The sequence below is a fragment of the Jaculus jaculus genome, chromosome 11, assembly GCF_020740685.1.
Source record: "Jaculus jaculus isolate mJacJac1 chromosome 11, mJacJac1.mat.Y.cur, whole genome shotgun sequence".
Lineage (NCBI taxonomy): Eukaryota > Metazoa > Chordata > Mammalia > Rodentia > Dipodidae > Jaculus > Jaculus jaculus.
This window is the reverse complement of record NC_059112.1, coordinates 112,991,313-113,006,407: the sequence shown is the minus strand read 5'-3', so window position 1 is coordinate 113,006,407 and position 15,095 is coordinate 112,991,313. Positions and strand designations below refer to the sequence as shown.

General features: G+C 50.1%; 2 protein-coding genes across 7 annotated transcripts in view; one reads left to right on the top strand and one right to left on the bottom strand.

Annotated features, from left to right (window-relative positions):
- The first annotated feature begins 580 nt into the window (after positions 1 to 580).
- On the top strand, positions 581 to 10,956 carry Mpg (N-methylpurine DNA glycosylase). The gene is made up of 4 exons (XM_045130367.1): positions 581 to 653; positions 2,798 to 3,019; positions 5,575 to 5,779; positions 9,037 to 10,956. Exons 1-4 carry the CDS (start codon positions 630 to 632, stop codon positions 9,405 to 9,407), a joined length of 822 nt encoding a protein of 273 aa, XP_044986302.1. The 5' UTR covers positions 581 to 629; the 3' UTR covers positions 9,408 to 10,956.
- The window catches only part of Nprl3 (NPR3 like, GATOR1 complex subunit), a 68,014-nt gene continuing 62,893 nt past the window's right edge, over positions 9,975 to 15,095 (bottom strand). For 5 of the 6 annotated variants that reach the window (XM_012947439.2, XM_045130363.1, XM_004652106.2 and 2 more), the window contains 3 exons: positions 12,583 to 12,772; positions 11,531 to 11,723; positions 9,975 to 10,699 (listed from right to left, as the gene is read on the bottom strand). In XM_012947439.2, coding sequence (XP_012802893.1) covers positions 10,534 to 10,699; positions 11,531 to 11,723; positions 12,583 to 12,772 — 549 coding nt within the window. In that variant the 3' untranslated portion in view covers positions 9,975 to 10,533. Of the gene's footprint in view, positions 10,700 to 11,530; positions 11,724 to 12,556; positions 12,773 to 15,095 lie in introns of those variants that run through there. The other variant, XM_045130365.1, reaches the window with a different exon arrangement.

Sequence of the window (15,095 nt, the reverse complement as noted above, 5' to 3'; positions counted from 1 at the left end):
GCTCCACTGCCAAGACAGGATCCCCACGACTTCCTCTTCCTTCCTCCTGCAGACTGTGATGATCCCAACCCCGGCCTGGAGACTGGGACCTCGGGATGGGTTAGGCGTCTACTTCCTGCCCATTCGGCCATCCTGCATGTCCTCCCTACCCTATGCCCCGAGCTCAGGATGGCGAGTTCCAGGACCAGGGTTTAGGCCAGTTCAGGGACCCATATGCATTCTCCACAGCAGCCACCACACCCGCTGTGGCCCAGTCTCCCAAGGCAGTCCCTTCAGGCCAGAGATCCTGGAAAGTGCAGTTCATGCCTGGCTGTTTCCATCACTCAATGCCTGTTTTTCTTAGTTGGGAAGACAGGGTGGAGGGAGACAAGGTCTCATCCAGTCTCCAACTATGTGGCACAGAGTGACGAACTACAGAGGTGGCTGGGCTCAGCACTCCTCAGAACAGAACGGGTCAGGGGGGACTGAGTCCAGGTGGGAGTCAAGAGGGAGTCTCCGCCCCTTCCCCAGGCTCGCACCGCCTCTTCCCCCGGCTGGCCCCTCTGCTAGGCTCTGAGACTTCTGCGCAGGCGCTGTCCCCGCCCCCCGTACCGAGTGCTTCCGGCGGCTGCTGGTGTCAGGGAGGCGTGATGCCCGCGCGTAGTGGGGCTCAGGTGAGTGCCCGCCAAAACCCAGTGACTGTGGCTTGCCCGCCGACGCCAGCTGGCCTTCGTTTTCAGGACGAGACCGCTGCCCGGAGGGGCGCCAGGGCAGGGCCCCGAGTGACCCGATGCCGTGGGGCCGGCCTGAGGCCAGACACGGTGAGCGGGAGTTTCAGCGTCGCGGAGTCTGAGCCCACTGCGAGCTGGCACCGTGGATCCGGCTGCAGAGACAGTCACGTCAGTGTCCATTCCCGGCGGCCTGGCAGCCTCGCCCCAGCGTCGAACGTCAGCACTGCGGTTAAAAATAATGGTATTTAGCCGAGCATGGTGGCCCACGCCTGTAATTGTAAAGGCAGGAGAATCAGAAACCCCAACCTGGGCTACATGAGACGCGCCCCCCACCCCAAGAAAATGCCCCAAATAAAGTAATAATGGTTCTTTCACTAGCCAGGGAGCTACAGCCAAAGTTGAAGCCCAGTCGAGGGAGGAAGGCACTTCCTGGCCTTCATCACCTGCCCCTTCCATTTTCCCCTCCTCAATGTTCCCAGGACTGCTAAGTATGTGGTTAGGTTCCCCTGTCCAGAGTTTACCAGGCTGGTAACAGACCAACTCCCGTGGGATCTCAGCAACTCTCAGAAGACCTCTTATCTGATATCCTACTTATACTCTGAGCAATGAGACAGAGGGCAGTTGTGCCCAGAGGCGTTAAGCCCTAAACCCTTGAGCTAGGGCTTGAGCAGGTGATCAGCCACATGCTCACCCACCTGTGTTTCAGGCCAGGCCTGTGACTGGCCTATCAGTTGGGCAGTGCTGGGAGAAGTTCTGGCTGAATGTGTGGGTTTTTTTTTTTTTCAATTTGAAAATATATTTTTTTATTTATTTGCAAAAGAGAGAGAGAGAGAGAGAGAAAGGTTGGGTGCACCAGGGCCTCCAGCCACTGAAAATGAACTTGTGTGGGGTTTTTGTTCGTTTTTGAGGTAAAGTCTCACTGTAGCTCAGACTGACATGGAACTGACTGTAGTCTCAGGATGGCCTTGAACTCATGGTAATCCGAAGTGTTTAAGATTAAAGGTGTGCACCACCATACCTGCCCGGGGTTTTTGTTGTTTTGTTTTTTTCGAGGTAGGGTTTTGCTCTACCATTTCAGGGTGGTTTTGAACTCACAGCGATTCTCCTACCTCTGCCTCCCCAATACTAGGATTAAAGGAATGTGGCACCACGCCAGGCTGTTTTTTTGTTGTTGTTGTTGTTTTTTTTTTTAATTTGAAAGCGACAGACCGAGAGAGGAAGAGGTAGATAGAGAGAATGGGCACGCCAAGGCCCCCAGTCACTGAAAAGGAACTCCAGACGCGTGCACCCCTTTGTGCATCTGGCTAATGTGGGTCCTGGGGAATCAAGCCTCGAACCACAGTCCTTAGGCTTCACAGGCAAGTGCTTAACCACTAAACCACCTCTCCAGCCTGTGTGTGTGTGTTTTTTTTTTAATACTTTAATTATTTGCAAGGAGAGAGAATAGGTGTAGTAGGGCCTTTTGTTACTGCAAATTCCAGATACATGCACCACTTTGTGCATCTGAATTTAGGTGGGTACTAGGGATTTTTTTTTTTTTTTTTTTGAGGTAGGGTCTTACTGTGGCCTCGAACTCATGACGATCCTCCTACCTCTGTCTCCTGAGTACTGGGATTAAAGGCATATGCCACCATGCCTGGCTTGGTACTGGGGAATTTAACCCATTTTCAGACTTTACAAACAAGTGTGCCCTTAACATTGAGCCATCTCCCCAGCACTCAGAAGTGCTTTAAATTCCTGTCCAGGGTTGGGAACAAAGAGCAAGGTTCCCGAAACAAATTCATAAGTTTCCTTGCAGTTCACGTGACAGATAGGAATTGGAAAGTCTCAGCTCTTTGACTAGGACTGTCACTCACCTTTCCCCTCCCTAGGTCCTGTAACCCTAGACCCCCAAGCTATGCATCTCCTGTGTTCAGTTTACTGAATTGTAAGCCCTTCATCACCCGGATTGTGCATGTTCCAAAGCTTCCTGAGTCTGCTATGTGTCAGCAGGAGCATTCAGCTTGTGCTTCACAATGATCCACAGGTAGGCACCCCATTTTGCAGATGAAAAAACTAAGGCAGACACTTTTTTTTTCCCATTACAGATTTCCCGAAAAATGGGGCACAAAAAGCAGAGACTGACAGAGACAGAGTCACAGCTGCCCCCATCAGACACAGCTAACTCTTCCCCTAAGGAGAGACTACCCTCAACCCTGGGTCTCCAGCGCAGCATCTACTTCTCCAGCCCAAAGGCCCACCCTGCCCGGCTGGGGTTAGAGTTTTTTGACCAGCCAGCAATTGCCTTAGCCCGGGCCTTTCTGGGACAGGTAATATAAATGGAATGACGTCATCTTTGCAGAAATACCATGCAGGTGTCATGAGCCCCAGCCTTCTCAGTACTGGTTCATATCTCTGACTTGACCCTCCTTGTGCTCACACAGCCACCTGCTTTGCCCTCACAATATAGTATGATTGTTGTCTGGGATCACTGCAGACAAATACAGGCTTTGGCAGTACTGGCGCTGGGTGGAAGAGCTACTAGTTGTCTAGCAATGACAGGAGATGCACTACTTGCTTTTCCTATTAAGAGCTTTGTCCCTATTCCACTTGGGATTTCCCTTCAGGGCAGGACTCTGAACTGTGTTGGCTCCAGCATCTGTGAGGGACCACCTTTGCCTGCCCTGACCCTGACACAGTATCTGCCTTGGGCTAGGGCTACCATTTGGTTGCTAGCCTCAGAATTGGTTGAGATTCCCACTTTGTGGCTCAGTGTCAATGTTGGCTGTTTAGTGACCCCCTGAGGTTGGATATAGGTCCAGGATCCCAGCTGTGTCAGGCATGTTTGGGACGGGAAGCAGGAACTGCAACAGGCCCAATCTAGTGTGTCCTACAGTGTAGCCCGTGACCCTACACACACAGTGCATAGTTGGCTTGGTCCACGTGGAGCACCATCTAGACATTGTTCCTGGGTACCAAAGGGCAAGCCTTCTGGTTCTTCTACAGGTTCCCTGGTCTACTTTTTGTCCTTTAACAAGCTCACCTTTGGGCTAAAATGGACAAGAGGAGCTAGTTTCTCTGACTAATAGAAAAACTGGTGCCAAGAGTTAGGTTCTGGGCTGGAGAGATGGCTTAGTCGTTAAGGCACTTGCCTCCCTAAACTAAGGACCCAAGTTCCCATGTAAACCAGATGCACAAGGTGGTAAATATCTGGAATTTGTTTGCAGTGGCTAGAGGCCTTGGCGTGCCCATTCTCACCATCTGCCTCTTTGTCTCTCAAAAAAGCGAGCAAATACTTTTTTCATGGTGATACACACCTTTAATCCCAGCACTCGGGAGGCAGAGGTAGATCACTGGAGTCTGAGGCGAGCATAATGAATTCCAGGTCAGCCTGGGCTAACGCAAGACCCTACCTCAAAAAAACAAAAAAGCCAGGCAGAGGTAGGAGGATTGCTGTGAGTTCAAAGCCACCCTGAGACTCCATAGTAAATTCCAGGTCAGCCTGGGCCAGAATAAGACCCTACCTTAAACAAAAAACAGATGCTAAAAGGAATAGATCCCAACCTACTAGAGAAAGGATGAGATTCTGTTCCATGAGGATGGTTTCAACTATAAAGGTCAGAAGCTCTTTCTAAATGCACCCTATTGATGATAGGACAAAACAGCATGTAGGGCATTAATCTGTTCAGGTCAAGGGCCCAGGGGTGACCCAGTACCACATAACATATCTGCCTCTATTCAGCTTCCTGGATGTATCAAGTGGGCCCCTATTGTGCTCACTTGACACCACACTGGTAGACAAGATGCTAACTAGCACAGAAGGTGGTGTTTCACCACTGTCTTTTTGGTCAGGAAGGACAAACTTTTCACTAACTATAATGCAGGGTGTGGGTCATAAACTCAGTAGAAGGTTCACACCATAAGTGGTCTTAACAACTCATACTACTGTGGGCTGAAGAATGTGTTGTTTCCCCAGTACCGTCCACCAGGAAAACGCTAGATACACCCTCCAGAAGGGCAGCTGGGTCTCCCCAGTGTGCCCCTTGGAGATGTGGGAGCATATGAGTGTAATCAGTGGAACACTTCTGATCTGGAAAGATGGGACAGGGCCACCCTTTCTCCCCTTCTTCCAAGGAGTTCATTCCTGTCTTCAGTGCTTTGGGTGCTGATAAGAGATTGCTGGGATTCCATAACAAGCATCAATCCCTCCTTTCCTCCACCCTGTCAACACTGACTTTCAAGTACCATGGGTTACCTGGGCTGAGATGAAGGAGGCCTGTCTGGCCAACTAATCCCCTAAGGATGAGTGAGGTGCTGCAGATGTGAATGGTCCCTGTGAGCATCTCTGAGGTCTAGTTGAATGAGTCAAGACTTTTGGCCATTCTCAGAGTCATGTCCCAAACTGCAGGAAGGCTGGACCTACTACTCAGAAAAGCTTTACTGTAGTGGGCGTGAGCTGAGTGTGAAGATCTTTACAAGTCCTCATTGGGGGCACATCACAAACTGGAATGTCCCAGGCAGGTCTGTGGGGACACCCTTATGCCTAGTACCATCTGCACTGCCCAGCCTCATGCTGATTGTTTATGTTCTCTCAAGGAAAATAGGAGAAGCCAAGGCTCCACTGAGGGTACTTGGAGGCCAATCAATACAGTGAATCTTGAGGTGACAGCAATGTCCTTAGCAAGCAAGAATATGTAGTATGGTGATCCAACAGGGCTGTTGGCATCAGCAGTGACATTCAGACTCTTGAGTAACAGAAGCAGTAGGATGGAGCCATGTGGGTGGGCTTGGGTGCCTAAGCTGAAAATAGGTGGGCTAGGCTGGGTACTGTCAGGGTGATGGGGACTGCCATCCCTCTGGCCATAAGCAAACTGACTGCCCACAGGTCCTTGTCCGGCGACTTGCTGATGGCACTGAGCTCCGTGGTCGTATTGTTGAAACTGAGGCATACTTGGGACCAGAGGATGAAGCTGCTCACTCGAGGGGTGGCCGTCAGAGCCCCCGCAACCGTGGCATGTTCATGAAACCTGGGACCCTGTATGTGTATATCATCTATGGCATGTACTTCTGCTTGAATGTCTCTAGCCAAGGTTAGTAGTGTGGGCTTGGGGAGTAGGACTGACAGACCCTTCAGCTATAGCTGGGAGACCCCAGGAGGACTGGGGTAGGTAGGCATTTTGGAAGATAGGTGCCATTGTGAGGGACAAAGTAGGGCTTTAGGAACTCTGGCTTCACTGACAGAGTAAAGCCAACTACAGAGACTGGGCCGACCCTCCCCTCCCTCCCCCGGTTAGAGGCCATGAGACTAACCTAAATGTAGTGTAGTCAGATTTCATGCCCAAAGCTCACAAGCACTGGGATAGATCTGAGAAGAGGTGGTGGGGAGCAAGTTTAAGATCAGTTTGGGGTGAGCTGGGCTGAGAGAAACTTTGCCAAGTAGCTGTTGGGGGTCTGGCTCAGTTATTCTCATCCAAGGGAATTTCTGACCCTCAGACATATTAGGCAGTGTTGGAGAAATCGTTAGGTATCATCTAGTTACTGGAGGTCAGGGATAGATGCTAGCAATCCTCTGTTGCATAATGTAGTCCCCATCACAGGGAACTTCTTGGTCACAGATGTTAGTGGTCTGTTGCTCCTGGGAGAAATCATACACCTTGCATCAAGCTCTGGGCAGGCTGTCCTGACAAGTGATCTGTGCCAGAAGTGACACCACCATCCTGTAAACCAACTGCTAAACAGGAGTGATGTGGTTGGCCTACAAGAGTATCTGAGCCTTCCCCTCCTTCCCTGGGATAACCAAATGCTCTGGTATTGTTGGACAAGCACTTGTAAGTTTTAGCAGACAGCTGGGGGGAGGGGTCCAGTGTAGGGGCCTTGGAAGCTGGAGGATGTGTGGTCTGCAAGACTAGCTCTGTGACTGGCACAATGCCACTGTTGAGTGAAACTGGGTGCCTGGACATCAAAAGATGGCAAAAACCCTTCTGGACAGAACCAATTCCCTCTTGTCAGGTAGGACTTAACTGAAGAAAATGAGCCAGAAATAGCTGGTGCTATTATCTGCAGGGTGGGAAGAAGTGGGGAGGGGGAGATTGGTCCCTGGGGCATGATGAATAGGGCAGAGGCAAGGTATCACATGTTACTTTCTGAACATATGACCAAGATGGTCCAAGAATGTCCAGATTAGGGACACATGCCGGGCGTGGTGGCGCACGCCTTTAATCCCAGCACTCGGGAGGCAGAGGTAGGAGGATCACCGTGAGTTCAAGGCCACCCTGAGATGACAGAGTGAAGTCCAGGTCAGCCTGGACCAGAGTGAGACCCTACCTCAAAAAAAACCAAAAAAAAAAACCAAAAAAAAAAAACAAAAAAAAAAACAGATTAGGGACAGAACCCCACATGGGCGCACACAATCCTAGTTAGGTTCATCCAGATGGAGCAGAGGACAGGGTTGTCATCATGAGGAAGAGGCCAGGGGTTATTACAGCAGGATGGGAAGGAGCCAGGAGAGGGGGTGTTAGGGATAAGATGTTCTTGGTACCTATTCGAAGGTGGCTTTGGGAGCTCAAAGTAAGGTGCATATATCCTAGTTACAGGGACTTAAGGGGTCCTGCTTCTTCCTGAAGCAGCTGAGAGGACAGAGGAAGTCATGTGGTAAAGGGACTAAACTCTTTAGGCTTTCTTGGCCTTGATTATATTGTGAGTTTTTATGAAAACTATATAGTTGTCAGACATGGTGGTATATACCTTTAATCCCAGCATTTTGGAGGATCACTGTGAGTTCAAGGCCACCCTGAAACTACATAGTGAATTTCAGGTCAGCCTGGGTTAGAGCAAGCTCCTACCTGGAAAAAAAAAAAAAAAACAAAAACAACATGGATAATTAAGTGGTATCTGCTCACAGACCATTGCCTGCCGGTTGCTGGCTGTACAGCTTCATCCACTCTGGACTAGCCCTACATGCTAATGTAGAGGCTGGACCTGGAAAAGTCCATACGGCAAAGCATGTCTATTCCTGTGCCAAACCTGACTCTTAGGTGGGATACAAGTGTGTTATCCCAGGAGAAGCAACCTTGCTGTAGGACCAAGGCTGCTTTGCCAGGGTCTAGGTCATCATGTCTATAGCCAGGAATATTAAAACCAGCTGGGGATGGTGGCATACACCTTTAATCCCAGCACTTGGGAGGGAGAGGTGAAAGGATCACTGTGAGTCCAAGGCCAGCCTGCAACTACAGAGTACGTTCCAGGTCAACCTGGGCTAGAGTTAAATCCAACCTCAAAAAATCCAAAAAGAAAAAGAAAAAATGAAGGCTGGATATGGTGGCACAGGCCTTTAATCCCAGTACTTGGGAGGCAAAGGTAAGAGGATTACTGTGAGTTCAAGTCCATCTTGGAGCTACAGAGTAAGTTTCAGATCAGCCTGGGATAGAATGAGACCCTACCTTGCAAAAAATAAAACTAAAAATAACAAAATTTCAAAGTACAGGTTGGAGAGATGGCTTAGCAGTTAAGGGACTTGCCTATGAAGCCTAAGAATCCATGTCCTACTCTCAAGATCCCATGTTAGCCAGACACACAAAGGTGAGACAAGCACAAGGTCACACATGCCCACTAGTTGGCATAGGCATCTGGAGTTCTATTGCAGTGGCTAAGGCCCTGGCACATCAATTCCCTCTTGCGCACGCTCTAACATTAAAGAAGGGAGGCTTTGTCTGTATATCTCCTCCTCCAGTGGCTCCAGGAGGTGTTAATGATTAGTCTTTCCATTGATTCATGGGGGTTCTTCCAGCATCCTGTGCTTACTGATAGCTGCTTCACTTGCCTAAAAGGAATGCTGAGTATATATGGCAGATGGGAGCCCTGGCGCCTAGCTAGACACCTGATTAGGCCTGAGACTTGTGGTTTCCTAACAGAGTGACCCTACCCTGGGGGTACTGGCTCTCTGCAGCTTTCTTTTCCTTTGCTGGCCTCATAGTTGCTACCAGCCAAGACTAGAGGAAGCCAAGTTAAGAGGAGGCCAGACACTATGTGTTTATAGAATCTCCAGTTAGTTCTGGTTTCAGAGGAAGTGACAGGGGTCTCACTACCAGTCTTGCCTGGTGACAGCTTCCAGAGGTACACAGAGAAGGCTTAGCTGCCTCAGCTGTGGATGCAGTACGGAAGGGAGAGGCAGGCAGAGAGGTTTGGATGCAGTGAGATGCAGAGCTCCTATCATGGCACACTTGGAAGGCAGTGAGTACAGGTATACACATGTATGAAAGAGGCAACTACTCTCTACAACACTGGTGTGCATAGGAGTAGGGGCAGGAGGACAGGAATACTTTATTTCCAAGGTCTCTCTGTCCCTCAGGGGAAGGAGCTTGTGTCCTGCTGCGAGCACTAGAGCCCCTGGAAGGCGTGGAGATGATGCGGCAGCTTCGCAGCACCCTTCGGAAAGGCACCATCAGCCGAGTCCTCAAAGACCGTGAGCTCTGTAGTGGTCCCTCCAAACTCTGCCAGGCCCTAGCCATTGATAAGAGCTTTGACCAGCGGGACCTGGCCCAAGATGAGGCTGTATGGCTGGAATGTGGGCCTCAGGGACCCAATGAGTCAGCCATAGTGGCAGCAGCCCGTGTGGGTATTGGCCATGCGGGAGAGTGGACCCAAAAACCCCTCCGTTTCTATGTCCGGGGCAGTCCCTGGGTCAGTGTGGTAGACAGAGTGGCTGAAAAGGATGTATAGGCCTGAGCAAAGAGCCTCCTCACACAGGCTTTTGCTTGTTTGTTTTTCAAGGTAGGATTTTGCTGTAGCCCAGGCTGACCTAGAATTCACTATGTAGTCTCAGGGTGGCCTTGAACTCACAGTGACCCTCCTACCTCTGTTTCCCAATGCCAGGATTAAAGGCATGTGCCACCAGCCTCACACAGGCTTTTTAATTGTTTAGAAGTAAAATAAATGTCATGTTTGCAGGAAAATGTCCATATCCCAGCCACAGCCCCCCAACCCAATCAGTGTGCCAACAGACATTTCCTCCAGGCCAGGAAAGCTAAGCACTGAGTATGGACACCAGCAAAGAACCAAAATGTACAAGTACATGCAACCAGAGGCAGAGGTCCTGTGCAGCCTGTTGAGCTACCGCCTATTCTAAGATATGCTCAGGCGACAGGACTGCTCTAGCCGAGCTGGGTCAGCCTAAGCCCTTGTGCCTGAGATGATCGGGATTGGGTGGGGACAACTTGTCCGAGCCTGTTAGTGGCTTATGCAGGGTTGTAGTGGTTGGGCCAGGAACAAAGCACATGGCAAACAGGATGGATTACATGCTTAGATCTCACATTGTTGACCACCAGAGGAGCATAGATGAATAAGTGTGTTTTTGCACATTTTCCAGGGAAGCTACGTAAGGGGCAGACAGGTTAGGATGTCAGGAAGACAAGCCTGTGTGCATTTGAAGGACCTAGACCTCAAAGACACAGGTCTTGGAAAACCACTTCCAGCTTGGCAATGTGAAGGTGCTGTAAAGACCTGATGAAAGAGTAGTACATGCCTATAATCCTACCATTTGGGAGGTAAAGACAGGAGATTCAGGAGTTCAAGGTTATCCCTGGTTACACAGTACATTTGAGGCCAGCCTGGGCTACATAAAAACAAACAGTAAGAGCCCAGAGGGTGGCTGTCCCACAGCTGCTCTTGACCACTTTGAGGGAGCTGCTGTGAGGCTATGTTCTGCAGACTTCAGTCAGGCTAGAGCTGGCAGTCCACCCACTGCCAGGCCTCAGTGACAAGACTCAGACCCTGCTGGAGCCTTGAGACAGAGTGAAGGCTAGTATCCACCTACACATCCAGCAACCTCTCCATCCTCTGTCTGGACTCATGTGAGCAGCGCCTGGAAGACAGCAATGACGGGGTCCTCATGAGTAGTCACCACCAACACACTGCGGAACTTGTCGAAAAGCATGAGCAGCTGGGAGCGCCGAGTATTCTCGTTGTACATGATCTCCTCCAGATGGTGGCGACCACGGAAGTAGTGAAGAAGCCTGGAAGGGACAGGGTGGCATGAGCCTAGCCCAAGGCCAGCGCCACAAAGGTCTCTAAGAGCCACTGATGAATCAGATGTGAGCCACCCACAGGCTTACATAGAGCTGAGGGATGGGTACCAGCTGCTTTTCAAAATCCCATCCCCAACCAGCAAGGACAGATGAGCATCCTGGATCCAATGCCTAGTAACTAGTGGTGGGCCTAAAGTGAGTTTATAAAGAAGCATGGCTGTTTAAGCCTACCATGATGTGGGAAAGAGTGCCAGAGGCTTCTCCTTTCTTTGATCCTGTGTCACTGGGCCCAGTCCCTGTTCTAAGAACTTCCTGCAATTGAGTATGACACAAAGGAAGCCAGGGCACAAGCAAGGGCTGGACTAGCACTTTGAAGAGTTGCAAAAGGCCTGTAGTGTGGTTCTTAATCACACTTAATGCTGCAACCCAAACTTTTCCATGCATCTATAATGCCTGAGTACAGTGACGGACCATCAGGCCACTATGATATAATCCTGGACTTCCTTCCAGGGCCAGATATTGTGGGCATATTCCTGCCAAGCCCCACAATGGTGAGAACTTGAGATTTGCTATCTCTGAAACAGTAACAAACATCCCAAGTACTAGGTAAGCAGTGCACTAGGCCTGCTGTCTGGGCCACAGCCTCCATTCTTCAGACCTGGACAGTGGTGCCTAACTTGTACATGCTAGTTGCAAGTGTTTGAAACCCTACCTCACCATGACTACCAGCCATGGTCAAACATTTCAGCTGTATAGAGTGCTGACACTTTCTGACTGTGTTCAGGACAGGCCCATCCCACCCAGTCACCTGCCTCCTACCTGGCAAACATGCGAAGGTCCTCAGGATTCTGAGCTGCAGGCACGCTGAGGATAGCTGCCCGCTCATGCTCTGACAGGCTGGCCAACAGGTTCTCTGTCATCCTCTTGTTCAGTGGCGAGTCCCCGCTAGGGAGAAGTTCTGCACTGGAGTTGTCCATGCTGGGGCTGGTGAGGGTCATGTCATCACTACTGGCTATGGATAGGAACAGGTCAGGATAGATTTCACAGTGCCAAGGTGGGGAGCTTCAAGGGCAGTGCCAGTAGCCAGACTCTGGTCACTACCACGCTCCCCTCCTAGTGCTCCAACTTCACCATCTGCCCCTACCCAGGAACTCACAGCCACCCCCCTCCACCTCCTGAGTGTGTCATATGCCCTCTTGTCTGCTAACCTGGAATAGCAGTAGTTGCTCTTCTGGGAGCAGCCTTAAAGGCTCTGAATAGAGACATTTGGCATGCCTCCTATACCCCAAAGTAGGCCTGGCCATCCTCTCGTTTTCAGCCAACACAGAGTGGGGCACTGGGCAGGCCAGTTTTCACATAGCACTTGAAGCCCAAGACCAGACCCAAATCTCAACTGAAAATATACTTTCAAAGCCCTGTAGTCCCTTGTCTTTCCTAAGCCTGAGGCTTAGCTGCTGCCTTTGAGAGATGCACACTGTGGCCACAACAGCTCTTTGCAGAAGTGAATACAAGTCACTGTGGCTTCATGGGCTCTGAGGCCCAGAAGTTCCAATGCTTCTTGTACTGATGGGATTGCTCTGATCCCAAGCTACAGCAGGGGGTTCCAGCAGTGCTGTATGGTGGGTAGAGCTAGTCCTAACTACAACAAGCTCTTACTCAAGAGCCTAAGGGGCAAAGCCTCCTTCTCAGACCCATGACAGTACAGGAGACATAGGAAGGAGGGGTGTACCACAAGGACAAAGGATGAGGGCATGCATGTACAGCCATTTGAAGGTATCTCTACCATTCCATCAATGCCTATGCTTCCTGACCACTCCCCCGCAAGATGGTCCCCTCCCACATTACCAGACATGCCCTGAGGGGAATCCTACTTGGAGAGCCGAAACTTAGGGCATTGGGTGTGCTGAGGCTGCGGCCCCCGACCCGGGCCGTGAAAGAAGCATCATCCTCACGCAGTCGGGGCTCCTCTTCAGTGGGTGAGGCCATCAGGCAGACATAGGTATGCAGCTGGATGAGAAGCCGGTGCTGTAGCATCCACACTACCATCTGGATGAGCTGGGTCTATGGGTGGGCAGCATGAGTGGGTGAGACTGTTCCTCTAGCCCAATCCCAATCCCTTCTTGCAAGATTACAGCCATGGCCCTGGAATACCCAAACAAGAACTTCTAACTGCTGAACAGGTCTGCAAGACCTACTCATTCCCACCCTGGGAAGGTAGAAGGGCCAGGGTAGCTCCCAGAAACATTAGCTTCTACCACACATCTGGGCTTCCTCACTTCTGAGACAAGTTCCCTTAGAATCTAATCTGCCTCCCTTGCCTCCAGCTAGTCTACTGCTAGGAAAGCCCACACACACTAAAACAGGCAGCTGCCCTATATGCAAAAACTCCTTAGCTCTGCCCTAAGCACAGGAGTAGGTCCACAAGGAAACTAGGGAAAGGGCCATTGCTCACGTGTGAGCCAATGTCCTTGTCCATGATGAGGGACATTCAGATCTGTGAACTGTGGCCTGACCCAGAGCTTTAGAGCTTTATGGTAGGCAGAGCCCAGCAACAATAGAAAAGTGCCTCCCAAGCAAAGACACCCAGCACTAAGTTGTGTTTGCATCTTTAGGGAGATCTAGAAAGATCTGCTGCCCAGGCCACTATATGAACACAGTCAAAACCAAATAAAAACCAAAAGGAGGGCTAGAGAGATGGCTTAGTGGTTAAGGCACTTGCCTGCAAAGCTAAGGACCCAGATCCAATCCCCCAGTACCCACATAGCCAGATGGCACAAAGTGGCATATGTACCTAGAGTTCATTTGCAGTGACTGGAGGCTCCGGAGTGTCCACTCTTGCTGCCTGTCTCTCCTCTATCTCTCTGCTTGCAAATATATATATACACACACATATACATACATACACACACACACACACACATATATACACACCTACATATATACACACACATACATATATATACACACATACATACATACACACACACACACACACACACACGGTTGTTTTAAAGCCATTGCTGGGTGTGGTGGTGCATGCCTTTAATCCCAGCACTCAGAAAGCAGAGGTAGGAGGATCACCATGAGTTTGAGGCTACCCTTCAGACTACAGAGTGAATTCTAGGTCAGCCTGGGCTACAGCAAGACCCTACCTCCAAACAAACAAAAAAAAGCCAAAAAGACTGTAAAATACCTAAACAAAATTTTCAAACAGGGCTGGAGAGATAGCTCAATGGTTAAGGTGTTTGCCTACAGAGCCTAACGACCTGGGTTTGATTCCCCAGCACCCACATAAACCCAGATACACAATGTACATGCATCTGGAGTTCATTTATAGCAGGTAGAAGCTCTGACACACCCATACACACACTATATATATAATCTGCTTACAAATAAATAATTAAAAAATTAAATAGAGAGCAGGAGCTTCATAAACATTAGGCAGTGCATCCTGGGATTTGGCAAAATCAAACCCAGCTCCATCTAGACTCCTTGGCAAGGCCTGAGACAGCCACTCAGACATGCCTGGAAAATCCACCCCCTTATCCAGACCACTGGGAAGTTTCTGATGGGATGGGAGCACTGCCTGGAGGAGAGGAAGTAGGGTACAGATGCAGTGTGTCTTTCATCAGGCTGGCATGGTTCCTGGAAACCAAAAACTATGAAAGGCAGCTTTAGAACTCTGCCACACTTGGCATCTACATAAGCTGAAAACCCAGGATCTTATTCCCATTAACAGTATTAGAGGAGGAAGGATTTATGGATTGATTTTGTCCAAGAATCTTGCACATATTAAGACAAATACTTTGCTTTTGAAAATAAAGCATGGAGATCATGCAGTTTGTCCTGTCTGGCTGTGCCATGGGTCCCCTCCTAAAGCTTTAGGCACTTAGCCTAGAGAGGGGGACAAAACCTCCTCCAGCTCATGAGCACAGGACTGTGAAAAGTGACTGACCCCTGAAGCCCATGGCAATGCAATCCCTATACCTGCAGGAGGACCCCCCCCCCCCAATTCATGCCCAGCTCCTGCCCTGACCCAGACCAGGCTGGGTTTGGCTGATCTGAGGAGACTGGGACAAGAGACCTCAGGATTCTACTCACATTCTTTGTAGGAATTAAGCCCCCAGGAGAAGAGTATAGGAGCCAAGATCTCTTGGAAGGTGGGACTCTGGTTCAGTAGAAACAAAGCTGCCTTTGCTTCCTCCATCTGTGGAAAACCCCTGGCCCCAAAAGCAGCACAAGGGGATCCTGTCAGCCTAGAAAAACTGAGCTCACTCCTGCCAAGCTTAAACCAGGTCTAACCCTAAGGATGCCCAGGGTGGGCTCCATGGACTGATCACTGGCCAAGTGTCTGCAAGCAGTCTGGCAGCTGGCTTCTGGGTTA

Coding starts and splice junctions, on each gene's coding strand:
- Mpg (XM_045130367.1), top strand. CDS start 630: ATGCCCGCGCGTAGTGGGGCTCAG. Junction 654..2,797: donor CCGCGCGTAGTGGGGCTCAG/GTGAGTGCCCGC, acceptor TTCCCATTACAG/ATTTCCCGAAAAATGGGGCA. Junction 5,780..9,036: donor CTTGAATGTCTCTAGCCAAG/GTTAGTAGTGTG, acceptor TCTGTCCCTCAG/GGGAAGGAGCTTGTGTCCTG.